The sequence below is a fragment of the Antechinus flavipes genome, chromosome 3 (genome assembly GCF_016432865.1).
Source record: "Antechinus flavipes isolate AdamAnt ecotype Samford, QLD, Australia chromosome 3, AdamAnt_v2, whole genome shotgun sequence".
NCBI lineage: Eukaryota > Metazoa > Chordata > Mammalia > Dasyuromorphia > Dasyuridae > Antechinus > Antechinus flavipes.
This window is the reverse complement of record NC_067400.1, coordinates 15,817,070-15,838,186: the sequence shown is the minus strand read 5'-3', so window position 1 is coordinate 15,838,186 and position 21,117 is coordinate 15,817,070. Positions and strand designations below refer to the sequence as shown.

Here is a 21,117-nt window from a genome sequence, read left to right as displayed (position 1 = left end):
TACACAGCTAGGAAGTGTTAAGTATCTGAGATTCGATTTGAACTCAGGTCCTCCTGGCTTCAGGGCTGGTGCTCTATCCACTGCGCCACCCAGCTGCCCTGAAGGGACTGTTTTTACAGGCAGCATTTTAGAATTGTACAGGACCTCTGATTTTCCCATTTAACCTATAGCTAATAAAGAATGGCTATTACCAAACACTAGACAGAAATCAGCCAGTCTTTGTTTGAAAACCTCCAGTGAAGATCATTCTCCTTTTGGATGAATCCAGTTGTTGAGAATTGCTGAGTCACCAGATATGGCCAGGATTCATACCGAATGGGCAGGCCTGGGTAGTTTGACATCTGCTTTATTGAAGGGAATCCTCACATTGGTAAGGGCAGAGTCTACCAAAGCCTCCAAACAAGAATGTATTGTGTAAATATCTAGGAATAACCTGGTCAAAAGGAAGTCTTACATTCAATACTCAATAGTTTAAATTGTTTTTCTTCCTTATCTCCCAATGAAATCTAGCCCTCTTTTATAAAAGTCACTCAAATTAGTATTGGTGTATCACTGAATATTTATCAATGTTGTTGTTTAGCCATTTCAGTCATGTATGAGTCTTTGTGATCCCATTTGGGATTTTCTTGACAAGGATACTGAAGTGATTTGCCATTTGCTTCTCCAGCTCGTTTTACAGAAAAAGAAACAGAGGCAAGCAGGATTAAGGGCCACACAACTAGTAAGTATCTGAGGCCAGACTTGAACACATAAAGATGAATCTTTCAGATTCTAAGCTTCATGCTCTACCCACTGTCCTACTACCATCACCGATTATACTATGAGGAAGCAATTCGGTCAAGAAGCAGTACCCCCATTCACCAGGCTACAGATTTTTAATCTACTCTTAGGATTCCATTTTCCTTTGATAAAAAATTGAGCAACAACTGGATTTGTTCAAAAGTTAGAGGGATTTAATAGTTTAAAACTGCATTGAGATCCTTGAAACACTCTGTATTTTGGGACATTGTGAGGAAATGCAAACAGATGACCAAATTCTGATCTCAGAATCCACAGGTTTGTAATTTAAAAAAAAAAAAAATCAGGAATTTTAGGAGGTAGAAACACAATTCATTTTGTGATATAAAGTCCAACATTAACAAAAGTATGATTTGGCTTTTTCAGGGACCAGGTTTTCATGAGGGAAAGCTTTGTTTTATGGGCATATTCATTATAACTTGGGTAGCTTCAACACTTTGTGAAAAGAAACAAGATTTGTGAAGATAGTACTAACATTTCATTGTACTAAAAAAAAAATCATAAGTGTGATAAACATGGGATCCAATAACTTATGAGCCTTAGTGAAAATCAAGCTAAGATCAGCGACCCAGAGCCCTCTGTGGTTAATTTTCATTTTCCTTTAGGGATCAATTTCTAATCCTAGCATATTTTTACATTGGGCCACATGGTTTAAGATTAAAAAAGGAAAAAAAAAAGAAAAAGAAAAATTCCTAACAGGCTCGTGACTTGTAGCACAGCAATTCTGAGGTTATCCACAAAAGAACTCATAAAATGTGTTTTAAATATTGAATGTATTCTGCATGAGGAACACACTAAATCATACATCAGTATATTTTAGGGAAGAAACATCTGACTTTACAATATTGAGCCAAAGTGAATAAATCAATGTCCAATTACCCTACACAGGTGTAAGAATTGAAAGGTAAAATCACTTAGGAAATTGTAAGCCTACTTTGTGACTCAAGATACCATATTGTGACTAGATGTGTGATATCCTACATGGGAAACTCCCACTGTAGGTCAGTCTTTCAGAGTTGCTTAGAGAAGAGGTTGAATGATTTGCCCGAGGTCATGTGGCTGGAGACATTTTGAAGACAACCCTCTATCCACCCATTACCCTGCTTTTACTTTATGACCCAAGAGTTAGGAGATGCCAATTCCAATTCAAAGCAAGCCAAAATCAGTAGATTAAGGGAATGTTATAGATATAGTTTAGGTAGCCAAATATTTGCTAAGCAAAGCATTTGGCAAATATCCTTATTAGTATTCATGTTATTCTTTTGGACAAGATGTAGAAATGTTAAAGTCAATAGTAACTTGGTTAAGTGGGTTCAAAAGTGGCCAAATGGTCAGACCTCTAGACAAATCATTAATGGTCTAATCTCAACCTGAAAGATCAACATTGCGGTGCCTTGGGAATCCATCTTTGCCTCGTGCCTTTTAGCATCTTCATCAGTGATTTTGGATAAAAGCATGATGGCATGTTTATCACATTTTCAGGTGACATATAGTTAAAAAGAATAAAAGGATCAGGATCAAAAAGGATCCCAATGAGCTGAAGAATTTGGCTAGATCCTTTAATTTTTATCTCCTTTAGGATCAGATTTTGTAAGGTATATAGAATGTAGAATGTCTTACACCATTTTTTTCATCAAGTACACAAATACATGATGGCAGGAACCTAGCTTGACACTAGTTGGTTTTCAAAGACCTGTATTTTTTAAGGTACTGAAAGCTCTATATGTTGAGAACTCCATGAAATTTTTGCAACCCTAGTATATAACATAGTGCCTTAATGTACCTTATTAAGTACCTTAAATAGGTACTTAATAAGATGTTTGTTGCATTAAGTTCCAATTTATTCATTAAATAATATCTTTGGTACTTTGGAATATTAATAGGTATTATTAAGATGCTTGTTGCATTGAGTTCCAATTTATTCACTAAATATTATCTTTGGTACTTTGAAGTATTAATAGGTATTAATAAGATGCTTGTTGCATTGAGTTCCAATTAATTCACTAAATGTTCTGTTTGGTACTTTGGACTATTAATAGGTATTAATAATATGCTTGTTGTATTGAGTTCCAACTTATTCACTAAGTATTCTCCTTGGTACTTTGGAGTATTTAAATATGTAACATAATGAATGATATTTTGAAGATAGGATTATTCCAGACTGGGTGGAAAGAAGTTAGAAAAATTGGGGTGTTTTGAGAGAACTGGCCAATCAGTTGGCAAATTAATCTATGCTTAGTAATCAGGTGTGTTTTATTTAAAGATTCACAGAATTTTCACATAAAAGGTCAGACCTACAAAATGTAAAGTGGTGACCTCATTGCAGAAATTAAATAATGGAAGCATTACTTAGTACAACCTTATATATTGTTCTTTAAAATGAATACAGTAATCCTTACAGAAAATTAGATCCTGCTTTGTAAATTAGGTGATCGTGACATCACAAGGGGATTATTTTCCCATAGGAACAAGCGATAGTCACTGACATATTTTAAGAACAGCCATGTACTGCTCACATCTGAACAGCTTAATTGCAACGGAAACATGAGAAAGAGACTGGAAAAACATTTCAAGTCGTGCTTCATTTTTGCCCTTCACAAATTCTTCAAAATCGATCCTGCAGACGCAAAGTTCTTGCTTGTACCAAATGGGTTGAAGTCCCTACAGTTGGTCCCAGGGCTAGACTCCAGCTACTCTGGAGAGAGGCTAGCATTTCTCTCCTGACTTGATTCTCTCTCAGACTTCTTTCTCATTATCTTTTTCTTCATTCGTTTCTCATTTCATGGCAGATAAGGTTTGAGCTCTGGTGAAAATACATTGGAGACCTTCATCCTCCGGCGCTTTTTGTTAAGTCTCTATTATCTTGTCTCGGGCCTCTTATCATGGTGCTCTCAGATTGTGGACACTGGATCTTTGTTCACATCATGTCGCTCTCATTTCCTTGAGCCATATCCTATCTGGCCTTCTTTTGAGACTCTGAGACACATACTCTTTGAATAAAACACTTTAGTCTGCACTGGGGAAAGATTTGTTACGTCTAATTGTCCATGTAATCCTCAGAATGATTCTAAGGACCTCAGAGCCAGAATGTTGTTATTTTGCATATCTTTTAGGAATAAGTCTGGGATGATAAAGTTAATAAGTGCCCCATTATATTAATAGGATGAAGATACGGTTTAAAAATTAAAACTATGCTCGAAAGCTTAGTGATTGCATCCCTCCAAATGAAATGGGTGTCTGGTCCACATTCGTGCATGTGTGTTTCCAGGTTAGAATTGAAAATCTCAGCATCTAAAGCTGCTCTGATGGTTGCCAAACATCAAAGTTAATATACATCATGAGGTCATAAGCTCATGGGATTCTGAATCTGAAAGAGCTTGTGATGGAACATTATTGAATGGAAAGGTGATTGATTGTTTGATGGAGAAACTTTCTGCCAAAATTCATTCAGACTTGAGGCAAGTTACTCTGTGTGAGTTGGTGGAGACACTGACACAGAAATAGAATGGCCCTTACCCTTGAAATGACACATACACATGTAGAAGCACACACACGATACACATAAATGCACAAACGTGTGTATGCCTATAAACACACAAGCACACATACACACATGCATGAGCGCATGAAAAGAAAGAGAAGAGAAAGAAAGGAAAAGGAAAAGGAAAAGGACTATCTCAGCCTGAACCAATCAACTCTTCCTCAGCCAGATCCAGATTAATCAATCAATAAGTCAGGGATTGTGCAGGTACTGCACATATGGAATAGTCCTTGCCCTCAAGAAATTTACATTGTATTAGGAGACAACACTTATACCCATCTGAGTGTAATATGAATATAAAATAATTGGAGAGGGCAGGGAGACATTAGCTGGTCAGGAAACTGGAAGTAGCTTCATGGTAGAGGCTGCATTTGAGCAGAGTTTGGAAGGACCCAAGGTGTGGTGTTCTTCGTCTTTTGTATAATATATGGTGGTTCTTTCTGGGAGCAGGTTTCTTGGGGAGGTTTTCTGGAGGCAACCTTAGTTTCAGTTCAAAGTAACAATCACCTCAAACGCAGCCAGGGATTTAAGTACAGTCTTGTATTGTCTCTTCCAAAATAGCCCGGTTATTTTTCTTAGAGTCCTAGCTCTCTGCTTGGTTCCAAGAGCTCTTGCAGCTTGTTCTTTGTCGCCTCCAGCTCCCTCTGAATCTTGGTTCTACTCCCCCAAATCCTTCGTTCTGCCCGACTGCAGTCTCTAGCTTGTCAATCTCCCGAACTTACCGACTGACTGACTGAAGCTCTGAGCTTCTTATATATGATCTCTTAAAGGTGTGAACCCAAAAGTTGACTCCTCCTCTGAGAGAGGGGGATTGTGGGTTTCTGACTTGTGAATCTCCTAAACTTGTGAACTCCAATGTGTGAGCTCTCAAAGGTGTGAGCTCCAATGTGTGAGCTCTAATGTGTGAATTCTCCCAAAGGTGTAAATCCTAAGCACACAAGCATTGTTTCCATCAACTCCAATGAGTTAACACTTTGTAAGGATTCTAACATCGAAGCATTCTAAGAATTCTATAGCCATAGTCAACTAAGATTTATTTAATACATACTGTGTGCCAGCCAACTGTGTTAAGAAAGCGCTGGAATGTTCCCTATGGTCTAAAGGAGGAAACAACCTGCAAACAACTATCTGCAAACAAGATATGGATGTAAATATGCACATATACACATAAATATATACATATATTGTGTGTTTTGTATATGTGTATACACACACACACACACACAGTCTCAGTAGCCTGAGAGGAAAGGAAATAGAATTAAGGGGGATCTGAAAAACCTTCTAGATGGCAGCCATTAGCCAACATTTGAAGGAAGGCAGGGGAACTAGATAGTAGCAATAAGAAGGCAGATTGTTCTGGGCATGGGAGGCAGCCAGTGAAAATGCCTAAAGGTGGGAGATTAAGGATCTTATTCAAGGAACAGCAAGAAGAGCAAAGAGCATATTTAGGGGAGGGAAGAGTAAGGAGGGAAAAAGGATTAAAGACACTAGAAAAATAAAAAGCAGGCTGGGGAGAGCTTTGAAAGAAAAGAGAAGATTTTATATCTGAACCAGGAAATGCTATGGAGCCACTAGAGTTTATTGAGTGGAGGTGTAAGAACAAGGTCAGACCTGAGCTTTGGGAATATCTTTAAGGAAGAGCTTTAAGAAGATGAGTGAGAGAAGGACAAGATTTGAAACCGGAGATACACCATATGACTACTGTCAATTAGCCTTCATTTAATAATCTTCACTGATAAGGAAGACATTCTCTTATGGGGCAAGCAATTCCACTTTTGGATAGCTCCAAGATTTAGGCCCTATATCAGGCTCTGCAACTCCTATTCGTTGCTTTTAGTTCTGTCCTATGGGGGGGTTAAGAGCAGCAGATGTAATCCCCCTTCTGCCTAAGAAATCTTCAGGTTTTTGAAGAGAGCTCTCATGCTTACTTTCCCACCACCATCCTGACCCCAAGCAAAGTCTTTCCTTCTCCAAGCTAAATCTATCTAGAACCTTCTACTGGTCAAGTTTTGTCTTTGTCACTTGCTATGTTTTCCAGCCTTGTCTCTGAATATACCTCAGATTGTCAAAGTGTTCCCCAAATGGTGGTAGCTAGGACTGAACATAATACCCAGAATATGGTCTAATGAAGTATAGAATGAGATTATCACCTTCTTATTTTGGGTACTGTGATTTGATTAATACTCCCTAGTGAAATCAAAATAAGTTTAAAATCTAAAAGAGAAAAAAAAAAAAAACCGAGTATATGCAATATAAATTTGAAGTTACTAAGTCAAGGCAAGTGAAGTAAACAGATTATTAGTTATGGAAATATGTTTAAAATGATTGTACATATAGAACCTATATCAGATTACTTGCTATTCTGAAAAGGAGGGGGGGAAATTTAGAGCTCAAATCTTACAAAAGTAAATGTTGAAAACTATCTTTACATGTAATTGGACCAATAAAATACAACTGAGAAAAAAGTACTCCCTAGTGAGCAGAGGGCAATCCAGAGAGAAGGAACAGAATGTTATGGGTGAGGAACAGCAAAGAGGCCAAATTGAGAAATAGGACGCAGATAATATTTAACAAGGCTGGAAAAGTAGATTGGGAGCGAAGAGCTTTAAATGCCATATGTGTGTGTATACATGCAAACATACATATATTCATTCCTAAAAGCAATAGGGAGTTAGTGGAGTTCATTGAGTAAAGGAGCGACACAGTCCTGTCCTTTAGGAATGTCACTTTTGTGGTTCCGTGGAGGATGAATTAGAGAAGAAAGAGACTGAAAGCAGGGATGTCAAGCAGAAGTCTATTACAATATCCCAAATGAGAGATGCTGAGAACCTTAACTAGGGGCAGGGTACTGAGCATGGGAGCGAAGAGTAAAGTAATGACGATGAGAAATGTTATAGTGGTAGAAATATAAAAAATTTGGCCACTGATTAAATATGTTGGGGGGAGGGCGAGTAATAGTTTACAAACTGGTGATTGACACACAATAAGAACTTAATAATTGTCTGTTGACTGAACGAGGGATTAAGTGGAAAGATGATGGTACCTCGGCAGCCATAGGAAAATTCAGAAAATGAGTGGCTAAAAGATCATGAGCTTGGTTTTGGATATGTTAAGTCTGAGATACCTATAACCTATCCATTTCAGCATCATTCTCACCCAAGAAGATTCCTCTCCCTTTCAATCTTCTCCTGTAATTCAGGGCTTTTCCCTAGACTCTCCATTTTGAGGAAGTGGCCAAGGCCAACCAAGCTAATTCCTAATTCCTCTCCTTAACACCATTCCTAGCTCTGGACTTCTCCATGTACCTTATTTCTTCCTCCCCACCCTCTACTTTTTTTTATCTCCCTTTTGTGTTCTGATCCCCATTAGAATGTGAGCTTGTTGAAGGCAGGGCCTGTCTTTCTTTTCACTTCCATTTATATTCCTAGAGCCCACCACAGAACTCAACACATAGTAAGTCCTTAATAATACTTTCTAGGGTACTTAGTATTTAACAGTAATAGTAATACTAGTTGTAGTAATACTAGCTTATTGTTTTGTTGCACTGGTAGAATTAGAAATGTAGATTAGTATATGCTAATTTAATAAGGGATGCTATATTTAGATTTAAAGTTAGATTTGCTTTAAAGTTATGGGACCTTCGATGTGATAAAAATCAACAACTCCAATTTACAATTGAGGGACCTGAAATCGGAGAGGGACTTGAACTCAATCACAAATAGTAACTGATCAAAGAACAATTTCTCTGACAAAAAGAACTAGTCTCAAATCCTACCTCAAGAACTCACTAGTTGTGTCCCAGGGGCAAATCCCTCAACCTTCCCCATCCCCAGAGTGTCTACTTTACTTGTTTCAAAGAGGCTCCAATTCATGAAAAGGTCTATATTTTGCAGTTGTCGTTCTCTTCCCACTACATGCCATTATCCCCTCAAACCGTGGAGCAATGAAGTATTAGACTCAAGATTAAATGAACAAACAGTCCTAGAGTAAAGCTTTGAATCTCCTAAACGTCACATGCTATTTATCTCACCAACTCAGAGGACATTCCTTCTTCTCCTAAGAAATCCACCCTTCCAATAAAATCTGAAACTTGCACAAGAAGTGACTAATACAATGACTTCTTGTTTCTTTGGCTGCCAAAGGGAGGGATTTGGTTTCTCCAAGGATTTTTGTGCCCGGAGAAATGCCAGTAGAAAGAATGACAGGTAAATTAGATCTCTCTTTGAGTCTGTAACCCCAGCAACAGGGCTGCTAATGGGTATCCACTTTGGAAAAAAGATTGGTTTGTGGAAATCTGCCTTCTTTTCTAGCTTTTTAAAAAGGGGGTGGGAGGCAAAAAGTAGAGATTAAGGTTTCTAAGTATTTAAATTCAGTCTATTTTAGGCCATTTTTTTGCCATTAGGTTTTCATTTAGCCTGAAAATTCCAAACAATTGGTCCAGAAATCCAAAACAGTGCATTTGTTGAAAATTATAAAAGTTGAACATGAGATTGTATCTTCATATAGAGTAAGCCTCTGTTATAATCCTGGTGTGGGAGAAGGAAGATAACACATAATACTCCTGGTGTGTTTAAGTGAAAAAGAAGCCCCATAGGCTTTAGCCTGAACTATAATTAAATTTGTGAACTCTGAAAAGCTTGCCAACACTTCATTTTTAACATAGGTCACTTTTACATTAGGGAGAGCACGTGATCCAGCGGAGAAAGGGCTGGACACACATTCAGGAAGGATTAGATTCAGATCCTCTTGTCAATATTTATTGCTGTGGAATAAATTTGACCTATCATCACAAGGTAAAAGTTGGCAATAATCCACACCTCCCTAAGGAGGAGCAATTTTTTGTATACGTCATATGTTTACGTGTGTGTGCATGTGGAGGGGATGGGATTCGGTAAAATGTAAGCATCTTGAGAGCTGTCTTTATTTCTGTTTTGGAATGCCTATCACCTAGCCCAGGATGGGGTTTGACAGTATTATATAGATAAGGCATTTCAACATTAAACAAAGGATTTCAATTTTTTTCTCCATTTAAGTAACCAATTTCTTTACTCCTTTTAGGACCACTCAGAAATACGCTACAATTATCTATGTGGAAAATTCAATGACAGTTATGTATAGATTTGCTTCAGCAGCTTCATTATATAGCTTTGGGGGGAATGTGGAGAGGGGGCATGTACTTTGTGAAACTTGTTTTCATGATTGCTTAAAATGTTCTGAATTATTGACCATTTAGAGTTTCATTTGGTGGATCGCAACATGATATTTTCACCTTTCTGTTGTTGTTTGCTTGCTTTTTCTTTCTCATTTTTCCCCCTTTTGATTTGATTTTTCTTGTGCAGCATGGTAATTGTGGAAATATGTACAGAAGAATTGGACATGTTTAACCTATATTGGATTACTTGATGTCTAAGAGAGAAGGTGAGGGCAAGGAAGGAAGAAAAAGTTGGAACACAAAGTTTTGCGAGGGTGAATGATGAAAACTATCTTTGCATATATTTTGAAAATAAAAAGCTATTATTTAAAAAAATAAATATATAAAATGAAAGAGGGGGGAAAAAAGCAAAACAAAACAAAACAAAACAAAAAAAGAATTTCATTCCTAAGCTGTGACTAGGTCACAAATCATGGTCAACCTTCTTCTTTAAAATAAATTACTAATGGCATAATGTCAGGAACTTAAATTTAAGGTATATAGAATAGTTTTCAGAAGCTTTTAGGTCTTTTTCTTCTAAGTCAATGTTAATTAGCTGCCTCTCTGGGCCTTGAACTTTAAACTCATAACTCCTCTGATGTCCAGTACTATTTTAAAACCATAAAACAGCCATGTCAATGAAGGATTTTCAAAGTTTTCTTATAATCATGTCCGAATTGTAGCGTGTAGGGGAGAAATTTAATCGTTTTCACAATTTACAGAGCAACTCTCTAAATCTGTTTTTGTTTTTTTTATTTTGAATTTCAGATTCACTGTACATTGCTAAGACATTTGATTTCCTGCCAAAATAAATAAAGGGAAGTGAACATCTTGATAATCTTTTTTTTTCCATCTTTCCCAGTTATAAATCAAGATGGCCAGCCTCTCATGGAAGGAAAACTGAAAGAGAAACAAGTTAGATGGAAGTTCATTAAGAGGTGGAAAACCCGTTACTTTACCCTGGCCGGTAATCAACTGCTATTTAGAAAAGGAAAGTCTGTAAGTTTCTAATACTTTCATTATTTCTGTATGCTTGGATTGACATTCTTAATACCATTGGCCGGCAAGACATTTTGTCTGGGGCTTTTCTCTTTCCTATTGAATGTTCTTTTAATTCAATGTGCTTCTCTAGGACGTTGGTGGGGTAGTGGACTGACTTCCTTCTGTTCTGATTAAGTCAATAGCATTACTTAAGCTTCTATGGTATGTCAAGTGCTCCTATAATCTATCTTTATCATTTGTATATCTTGAGGAGTTGATACCCTCCGATTCCTCTTCACCTAAGTGGATGGACAGACTTTGGGAACTTTGGGGAAAATTCATCACTTTGTGACCAATCAATTTGCCTCAGTTTCCTCAACTATAAAATGGAGAAAATAATAGCATCTACCTAAAGTAACTCATATATGAAAAATCACAAATTCTGAACTTGAATAGCTTGAATTAATACACCATAGCAATATCTGTCTTTTAAAGGAAAGGAGTTATCTGTGCGATTTGCTCTGAACTCTTCAACTTTCATCCTTCTTAGAAACTTGCTATTATATTTGATTCCCTGTTCTTATGGTCTAAAGGTCCCTTTAGAGAGAAGCTCTGATGGCAACTTGATTTGATCCCTAGAGCTATCTTAGAAACTTTAATGTAACCCCCTTTTTAAAGGAAGATATCTAGTCACTGAAACATTTGTAAAAGGCTTCTAAAATGGTCCTCTGATAAATATGAATTATCCAGAAAAACATGAAAGGAAGGAAAGAAGCATTTACAAATAATTTCTCATTTGATCTTCACAACAATTGTGGGGGTGAGGGATGACTGTTATCGCCATATTACTGATGAAGAAAATGAGACAGCCATTAGTTAAGGGACTTGCCCACAGTCACTCAGCTAGTGAGTGTATGAGATCAAATGAACTCAACTTTTCCTAAATCAAAGCCTGGTCTTCTGTGCACCATGATGCCCCCTGGTGACCTCCAAATGTAGAAAGACTTGTGTGAATTGATGCAGAGAAAAGTAAGCAAAACCAGGAATACAATATGCTGCAGCAATGTAAAGAGACAGCACAATAATCATAGCAATAAAAACTCTCATCACCTCATAATTATAATACCAAACTTAGTCCCAGGGGAAAAAATATGAGAAAACACACATCCCTCCTTTTTTGCCAAGGCAGGGGCCATGGACATGCTGCTGGCTTTGCTAAAGTGCTTATTTTCTGGGGGGTTTTTTATTCTTTGAGAAATGAGCTGTCTTGAAACAAAGAAAGGGAAGGAAAGCACTACAGACCTAGTTGAGGAAATATAAAAATAAAAGGCATTAGTCAAAAAATAGTTTTAATCAAATGGCCATCAAAACAAAATTAAATGATAAGCACCCACAAAGTCTAATCATTCGGTTGGAAAAAAGAAAGGGAAATTCACCTTCTTCCTTTCCTTGGAGCAACAGGGACTGGAGGTGCAGAATGGGGCATTTGTCATCAGTTGTGGTTACTGGTTGATTATGCTTAATTGTGGCTTTTTTTTTTTCCTTTTGCTACCAGGGACTCAAATATGAGGGAGTAGGGTGGGGGAGTGAGAGAACAGAGCATCAGTGTGTTCAGAAATGACCATGATGGGGCAGCTAGATGGTGCAGTGGATAGAGCCCCAGCACTGAAGTCAGGAGGACCTGAGTTCAAATTTGATCTCAGACACTTAACACTTCCTAGCTGTATGACCCTAGGCAAATCACTTAACCCCAATTGCCTCAGCAAAAGAAAAGAAAGAAATGGCTGTAATATAAAAGCCAAAGGAATCAGTAAAATTTTGTTTTTAAAAACTAAAAATGGCCATCTGAAATCTTTGATTGATCGAAGGAATCACTCATGAGGTTGTAATTCCTTATAGCCCATAAGAAAAATAAATTCAATTCATAAAAGTTATCTTCCTAATCTCTAACAAAGTCTAGGATTTTCCTAGATTTAACTCTAACAAAGTCTAGGAAAATCCTTTTTAAAAAATCTTCCATTGCTATTTTATGGATCATATTTTACAATTGGCTAATTAATTTCAAGCCTTATCATAAAATAATGGTTTGACATTGCAATAATCTAATAGAACATATGGCTGATACTTTAGAAAATGATATTGGGTTACATAAGGACCACAGCAAAATACTTCTACTCTCAAGGGGTCCGCTAATCTAACAATCAGCAGACCCACTCTTGCTTTATTAACAATATGAAAGACCCTTGCCTGTGATGGGGAAGAATGTTCAGGTCTTAAAGAAAGCTGAAACTGGGAACCAAGATGCCAAACTGAATAGTTGCTCAACCACGTGATTCAGTGATTCTGATTAATCTTTTCTTTAAAAACTAAAGAATTTAGAGCATCTCTTGTGCGGTCTCTTTTTCCTTCCCCTTTTCTTTCCTTTCCCTTTCATTTTCTTTCTTATTCGCAAAAAAAAAAAAAAACAAATCAGAGAGTATTTTCAAAGAAATGCAGTTTTGTTGCTTTTAAATACATAATGAAGCTGGAACTTAATAAACCGTTGCTTAGTAGGGATACTTAATGGGATTCTTTAATAATTCTTTAATAAAAATATTCAGAATAAACCTATTAGTACTGTGTATACATTGTTTAGATTAAAATAGATGGCACTAAAGTTTTTAGTTTCTTCTTAAGAATTCTCCCTGTTTATATGAATATTTTTAGTAATATCCCTTTCTTCTATATGGTACAAAAGAAAACTTTAGCCTTGCTGCATGTGGTTTATGATACATCCTCAAGTTATAAAATCTGAAATAATGAGATTTTATTGTGTTGTTGTAGCGAAGACATTTGACAATCTATATAAAATATTAGAGCAAGGATAGTATAATAGATAGAGAACAACCTGGGCTCGAATCCTGCCTTTGACACCCATTGGCTGTGTGATCTTGGACAAGTCATTTGATGTCTGTGCCCTTAAATAACTCTCCAAGACTAAGCTCCAAGAGAAGAACCCCGTCTACACAGATAAAGGGCATCTCCTCAGCCAACATCACAAGTCTGATCTTTTTCTCTACTAATGTCATATAGTATTTGGTAGAAGTAGACTTTTCTTTCCCTCTGTTCCTCAAAGTCCCTTATTTTCTAGCTTTATAAATACTTTCCTGCCCTACTCCTGCCTTATTATTATAAAAAGTTTAAGACCCAAGAATCAGGGGGCTGATATAAAAGCTTTCTTCCCAATAACACCATAAAATAATTGTCAAAAGGATGTTTATTTTATTGGTAGGAAATGTAGCCTTTGGAGTACCAATATGGATATTTACATATCCATATTGTCTGCCCCAGGTTATACCTTACCCTGATAGGACACCATACTGGGAGTTGTGGGGTATCGAGGTGAGAGAAATGGCTTTAGACTTAGAGGGCCTGGATATGAATTCTGGTTCTAGATGAAATTCTCTGGATTTCAGATTTCTCCTCTCTACAATGAGTGAGCTGGACTAGGTGACCTCTGAGAGTCCTTGTAGCAGGAGAGCTGTGACCAGATGCCCTTAATTATGACATCCACAGGGAAAGGGAAGCGCCAGCCTCTCTGACCCTTCTCAGAAATTCACCCACACCTGGCTTCTCTGTTTACCTTGGCAACTGCCTAACATCCTCCCTCCTTCCTCCCATCCTATGTATTTCAGAAAGATGATTCGGATGACTGCCCCATCGAACTGAGCAAAGTCCAGAGTGTCAAGATCGTGGCCAAGAAGCGCCGGGACAGGAGTCTCCCCCGGGCTTTTGAAATTTTTACTGACAATAAGACTTACGTCTTCAAGGCCAAAGATGAGAAAAATGCTGAAGAGTGGCTTCAGTGCATTAACGTGGCGGTGGCTCAGGCCAAGGAAAGGGAAAGCAGAGAAGCCACCACCTATCTGTAGCCAGCACTGCCAGAGATAGCTCAGCGCGGCTCTGCCAAACCGGGCAGGGACAGACTCGCCCATCCTGTCGGCTCACTCCTAATTCTCGGAGGGTCTGTCATTTCTAAGGAGCAGGTCCTCAGGAGGAGAGACTGGGATCTTTGACCAAGGCTGGCGATGGCCACAGAGGAAAGTGGGGTTTGAAATAAACTCTTGGTTGGTGTGGGGCAGGAAATGGCCATGATCAGTGATCCAAGGACCTTTTGGACAATAACAGTTAATTATCATGAATTCAATTCAGCAAATATGTATTGAACATCTACAATGTGCAAGGTGCTGTTCTGTGCACTGAGGATGATAAGAACCCTCAATAAATTTAGGGTATATTGTGATGGGGGCAGGGGAGTATGAAACATGAACATACTTATTTTTTAAGTATGACACAGATGGAATCCTTGCTGCCCTTTGTGCTTAGCTTAAGCACCACTTTCTAGGAGAAGGTCTTTTTCTGAACTCTCCAGTTATCAAGTATACTCCTGTGAGTATACTGAAATTATTTTGTATTTACTTACTCGTTAGTCTATATGGTTTATATTTACTATCTATAAGGTAGTCCCCTCCCATTAGAATGTAATTTCCTTTATTTAATTAACTCTGACTTATAGCTTCCTTACCACAAAAAAGAACTTATAAAGGCCACCTTCTAATCATCAATCATTCAAGAAATGGAGTAACAGGATTAGTGGACACTAGAGGAAAAGCTACTGCTTAAAATGTTATTTCTGAATGTATTGATGTTCTTTTTCTCTTTGCACCAATGTGGCTAATGCAGTATTAACCAGTCATCACCCTAAACCAGTTATATAATTAAACATTCATCATTCAGAGATTTTCTCCAATTACTTTAAGTTTATATGGTACAGGCAATCATTTATAGGATTGAATCTATTTTCTTGCAGAAGCAGCAACTGGATTCAGCAAAGCCAGACCATTCCAGCCCATTCGATTCAGCCTAATTTCAATCAGAAACAAATACAAAATCCTCTGTTTAGATTTTTAAAGTCCCCTCCAATACTCAGTTCCTCTCCACATACTCAGTGATACACTGACTGGCTTTCTCACAGTCCCTTGCATGGGATATTTCATCATTTGACTTCATTTCCAGTTATTGTTCCCCAAGCCTGGAATTGTTCACCTCCTCATTTCTCCCTCCTGAATCTTCCAGATTTCTTTAAGACTGAGATCAAATCCCATCTTCTTCATCTTTGTCATCTACTTCTTTACCTTTAATATTGCCTTCCATTTACCTTGTGTGTATTATTTTTTATCATGTCATCTCCTCTAATAGAATGTGAACTATTCAAGAGCAAGGACTGTTTCTGTTTTTCTTTAATCTCCAGTGCCTGAAATTTAAGGAAGTAGTTAATCTGTGTGTTGACTGATTATCCCATGGCATGTACGAGACAGAGAACGTACAAGAAAGTATACCCACAGTAACATTAATGGCCCCAGTTCTCTTTAGAGATACTATCTCATTAAAAATGTCCAATTCTGAGGAATCCTTTACTCTCTTGCCTTCATCTTCTTTCACCCATAAACTATAGAAATCTGAGCCAAAAATAAGTTGCTGTTTATATATTTTAAAGAATTCTTCCCCAAAAAGTACAAAGACCTTTGAGGTTTTATTTGGAAATCTATGAAATTAACCAAGCCATCCTAATCATTCCTAGATGTTGGAACTGATTATTAAAACTAAGATCCTAATAAATATTAAGATAGTGTTAAGTGACATTGCATGCATTATTTATAATTCCAGTGCCAACAGAATGCTCAGACCTTGACTAGGCAGGAAAACAGCAATGAAATCCTAACAGTTTACTGATTTACAGGGAGAGAGACAAAGACAGACAGACACAGAGAGAGGGAGAGAGAAATAGAGACAGAGAAACAGAGACAGAGAGAGGGAAATTGAAACATTAAATCACACACAGAGAAGACAATAGTTTTTGCCGATTGAGAACAGAAAGAATGGATTCTTTCTGTGACTTGTTACCAAGGATCTGTGATTTCATCACCTGGCATTTGGGGCCCACACTAATCTCCTTGCCTTTAAACCAGATCTAGTGAGGTATAATACATGGGCAAAGTCTAAGTGGTTTCACTCTAGTAGACTGCTGGCTCCCCAGATTGCAGAATCTAACTATGGGTCTCCAAATAATCAGCTCCCCTGTGATATTTTTTTACTGGAATTCCGACTGCTGTGGCTGGCCAGGCTCAACTTGAGATCCGTCCACATCCCAAGAGGAGGGTTGCCATTCTTGATCCTGATCTGGGCAGAGACTGCTTTTGTAAACATTCTGAACCTTAAAACAAAATGTTTTGAATTAAGTTAGAACAGAAATTCAAATGGTTCTCATTTTTATTCTCATTTTGACGTTGTTTTCCACAGAAAGCCTGGGGCAACTTGCTTTATGTAAGTGAGACCTGAGCCCCAAATCCCTTCAAAGATAGATTCAAATGTCAGATCCATGAAGTCCTTCCTGATCCTCTCCCATCATTTATCTTGTATTCCCTCATCTGTGTGTACCGGTTATGTCCTTTCCCCAATAGAATGTAAGCTTTTTGAAGGCAAGAATGATTGAAAGCAGTCTCTACTTCCAAATTATTTTATAATTCTTTACCTGCGTACATATTGTCTCACTTGATTATTCTTACCATGAGAAAATCTTTGAGTATAATTATGTCCAATGCAGGTTTTCCCTAGATGACCACAATAGCAGGTTCCTTAGATGAAGACAAAAAGGAAGCTACACGGGGAACACTAGACTCCCACATTAATTAAGGTGTTTTTCTGCGTGCAAGACCCCACAGTGTAACCAGAACTCCTTATCAATGCATCCAGCTCTCGGAGATCAAGGTCAGCTTTGGAAACCTCTCACTAAATTGCTCTTTTAATTCCAACCTCTTCCTCCCCTAGGAATGAAAGAATTGGAGCCATCACTAAAGAAACAAAAATTCCAGCTCCTTTTCAAGAACACAGGGTACCATCATGTCAACGAAAGGACAGACTTCCTTGTTCCCAGCAGTCAGTAAATGCAAAGGCATTATGCTAAAACCCATAAATGGTCAAATTCGCTCTCCTTTGGTGAGCTTCCCCTTACCCAGAGACCTATTCACTTGTTTCAAATGTCCAGTACCTCCAGAAATGTGAGAAAAAAATAGCCTGGGGTTCTAAATTGTCTTGTGGGATTTTTGGTAAATATTCAGGTAGCTGGGTTTTAGTCTGATTACTTTCTTTTTAATTTTGTGAATTTTATTTTATACATTGTAAAATATTCTGATTTGGAGTCCCTGGGCTTCACCACTGTGCCAAAAAGTATAATGATTTCTATTCTAAAGAGACAAGCTGCTCTTCCAGACCTTCACAGTCCACGTGGCTCACAGTACCCTGTGAAGGGTCTCCAGTCTTCTCACTTCATGATTATTCCTTCTAAGACAGAATCATGCAGCCAAACTGAGACCATCACCATCATTTCTTATCCTCACCTTAAACCCCTCCATTGATTACACAGCCTCCCTTTCCTAGTAAGGAGCACAAGTGTCTTTCTAAAATCTGTTTCCCTTCCTTACTGTGCTTTTCCTAATCCTTCTAAAAAGAAACAAACAAACGGGAAATCATACAATCGTTCAAACGTTTTCCCCAGGGCTAGACCTTTCCTGGTGGAAAGATAACAAAAATGTCCAGATTTGGCCCTTCCTAAAAGGCATGAATGAGGCAAGTCAAATTATGGATGATACTCTCATCATCACCAATGGAAAATGGTATTCCAAGAAAAGTAGACCTTGTTACAGAATGACTTTAGACCTGGACAAGATGTGTCGTTTGTGCTCTTCCTTTCTCCTTTTCCTTGCTGTGTTACTTTATGTGAGTTCCCCAAGCTCTTGGGGTCCAGTTCTATTAGCCTTTCCCCCCACTCTGGCTTCCCCCCTGAGATTAGCCTTTTGGCCAGACTTTTCCCGCCCCTCTTCCCTCCCTCAATTAAAGCTTATTTCCTTGGTCCCATTCATTCAAGGATCTGCCGAGTGATTGAGCAGATTCTCTCTATTGGCTATAGGTGATAATACCTTACAGCATGTGCACCTTTAACAGGCACCTGCAATAACTTAAGCCAAAGTATTGAGTAGTTTCAGAATTTTGGTGCCATGGAAGGGTCAATGGCAGTAGCTCTGGGGGAACAGAGACTCTAGGATTCTAGCTAGGAGTAAAGCCAGACCCCCTGTGGAGAGCCCCAGGAATTTGCCCCATCCAGAGGGGATTGAGCTAAATGAGATTTTGCTTCCAATTTTCACATATTGGGTATATCAACAAAAAGTAAACAATTTGGGAAACACAATTTCTATGAAATTTTACAACTTTCTTGAGCATTTTTCCATAAAATGCTACCCAGGACACATTGTACTATTTAATGTAGTTTCTGTTAGGAAACTGCCTCTTGAACTTTATAATGCTTAAAACAAAAACAAAATTTTACTGCCCTTTAACCAACAAAATCATTTGAGTTCCATTGAAAACTAAGGGTTTAAATGAATTCATAACTTAGCAAAAAATATTTATGTGTGTATATTGGAAGGAGGGAAGGAGGAAAAGAGAGAGAGACAGAAACAGAGATAGAGAGAGACAGAAAGAGAGGCTTAAGGTTTGCAAAGCACTTTACATATATTATCTTATTTGATTCTCAAAACAATTCAGAGTGCAGGTGCTATTATTTTTGCAGATTGGGGAAACTAAGGCACACTGAGGTCAACTTACCACATTATAAGTGACCGAGACAGGATACAATGTCCTGACATTGGCAATATACTCATGTGTCACCTAACTTCCTTTAAAAAAAGGAGGGAGGTATTAAATAAAAATTTCTTTAGAAGGTCATCCAGAGGAGTAATGTGGGGTAGGATGGAGTGGGTGAAAAACTTGAGTAAAAAAGATTAAAGTAGCTTGTTTTGCTTGGGTAAGAGTTGTTGAGTAAATATAATAGGTTTTTGCTTGTTTTTATTTTGCTTAATAAACTAAAACCAATTTTTAAAAAGTAATATTTATATGCATATTTAGTGGAGATAATCTAGACATAGATTATACATCTATATTTTTGGTTCACTTTGGAAATTTTTACTGAAACATTGGAAAAAAATAAAGTATGATGCAAAAATATATAAGGCTTTTGAAACTTGAAGTGCATTCATAAATAGAATTGATGAAATCAAAATATAGATATGTTTATATCCATCTCCATGGAGAATATCCATCTCAAAGAACAAAAGTAGACCGTCCTGTGCAGGGACCAGTATGGGGCCATATATGGGATTTTAAAATGAGGCAACCCCAGAAATGGTCTGAGGCGGCACTGGGGCACTTCCACCGAAGCTCATGCACCACCAGCTGCAGCAGTTGTAGCCCTGAATTTGTGGCCCTCAGACCTTTTTTTGTCACCTGCCTCTTGTTTATACAAAGAGTGTATTATACATGCATATATATCTGGATAACAAGGGCCCAATTGTGGCCTATTCTTTACATGAGAATTTGTGTCCTTCCTCAGTGGACTTATTTGTCCTTTCCCCAAACCAGGCTCAGAAGGGAAGGTTGAAGAATCGCTCCCCTCAAAGGATCACAGTTGTAGGGATTTAAGGCCCCTCTAAGCCTGATGTTCTTGACATAGAGAACATGATTAATTTTTTATAAAGTATTTTGGTGATTGCTTTTCAACACGATTGGTTTCCTTTGTAAACATGTATTTTATTTTATTCAATGAAGAACATTATTCTAAGAAGGGGTCCATAGGCTTCAACAGACTGCCAAAGGGTTCCTTAAGATACAAAGCACATTTTTACAAAGAAAGAAACTGAGGCACCGAAATACAAAAAATGATAAGTGGTAGACACAAGTTTTGAACCTCCAACTGTCAATTCTTTCCATTTTATCATATTCCTTTCCCTTTATTTCCCTGTTCTTCTCAAGTTTGGAACCTTTGCTTCAAGAAAGAAGAGAGTGAAGGAGATTTTGTCTCTGCTCTTGTTCTGTTTTAAAGAATATTGTGTGTGTGTGTTGGGGAGGAGGGCAGCCGAAGGGCCCCAGATCCAGTGAGCAGACCATTTTGAAAACAGTCTTGACTTTGTTTTCTTCGATCACTAATGAGATGGAAGCACAGCCAGCTTGTTTTGAGTTTCTAGCCTCTGGAAGGGGCAGACTCAGGGGAGATGTGTGGAAATGAAGAGGCCGCTCAAGCTTCAGACATGGTAACATAGTAAGAGAGCGGGCTTTGGTTTAACAGTTCAAAAGGTAAAGGGGAAATCTGAAGACAGGATGAAAATAGCCTCGGGACAGAGCGGCCTATGAAATGAGGTTGCCTGCAGGTACCAAGAAACCAAACCAAAAAGCTAGAAAATACACTGAGATTTTAGCCTCAAGGAGAAGGAAATTGAAAATGGTCTGTTGTTTGGTCCAAACCAAAATGTCACTGCAGTGAACGCATAATGTGGATGTTCCTTTTCATTGATTCATTGGGAGAATTTGTCTGTATCCTAGAATCAGCAATTGCCGGGGGCTTTGGGAGACCAAAGGATCTGCCCACAATCAGAGGGAAAACTTAAACCTAGGTCTAGCCTGACCTCAAGATCAGCTACCTAGTCACTGTGTTATATTTTCTCCGTCTTCTATGAGC

At 38.0% G+C, this 21,117-nt stretch overlaps 1 protein-coding gene across 2 annotated transcripts in view; it reads left to right on the top strand.

The window, feature by feature from the left end:
• VEPH1 (ventricular zone expressed PH domain containing 1) overlaps positions 1 to 21,117 on the top strand; it is a 209,456-nt gene that overhangs the window by 169,213 nt on the left and 19,126 nt on the right. Inside the window, exons 12-13 of one of the 2 annotated variants that reach the window (XM_051983077.1) lie at positions 10,393 to 10,529; positions 14,186 to 19,510. In XM_051983077.1, coding sequence (XP_051839037.1) covers positions 10,393 to 10,529; positions 14,186 to 14,422 — 374 coding nt within the window. In that variant the 3' untranslated portion in view covers positions 14,423 to 19,510. Of the gene's footprint in view, positions 1 to 10,392; positions 10,530 to 14,185; positions 19,511 to 21,117 lie in introns of those variants that run through there. The other variant, XM_051983078.1, reaches the window with a different exon arrangement.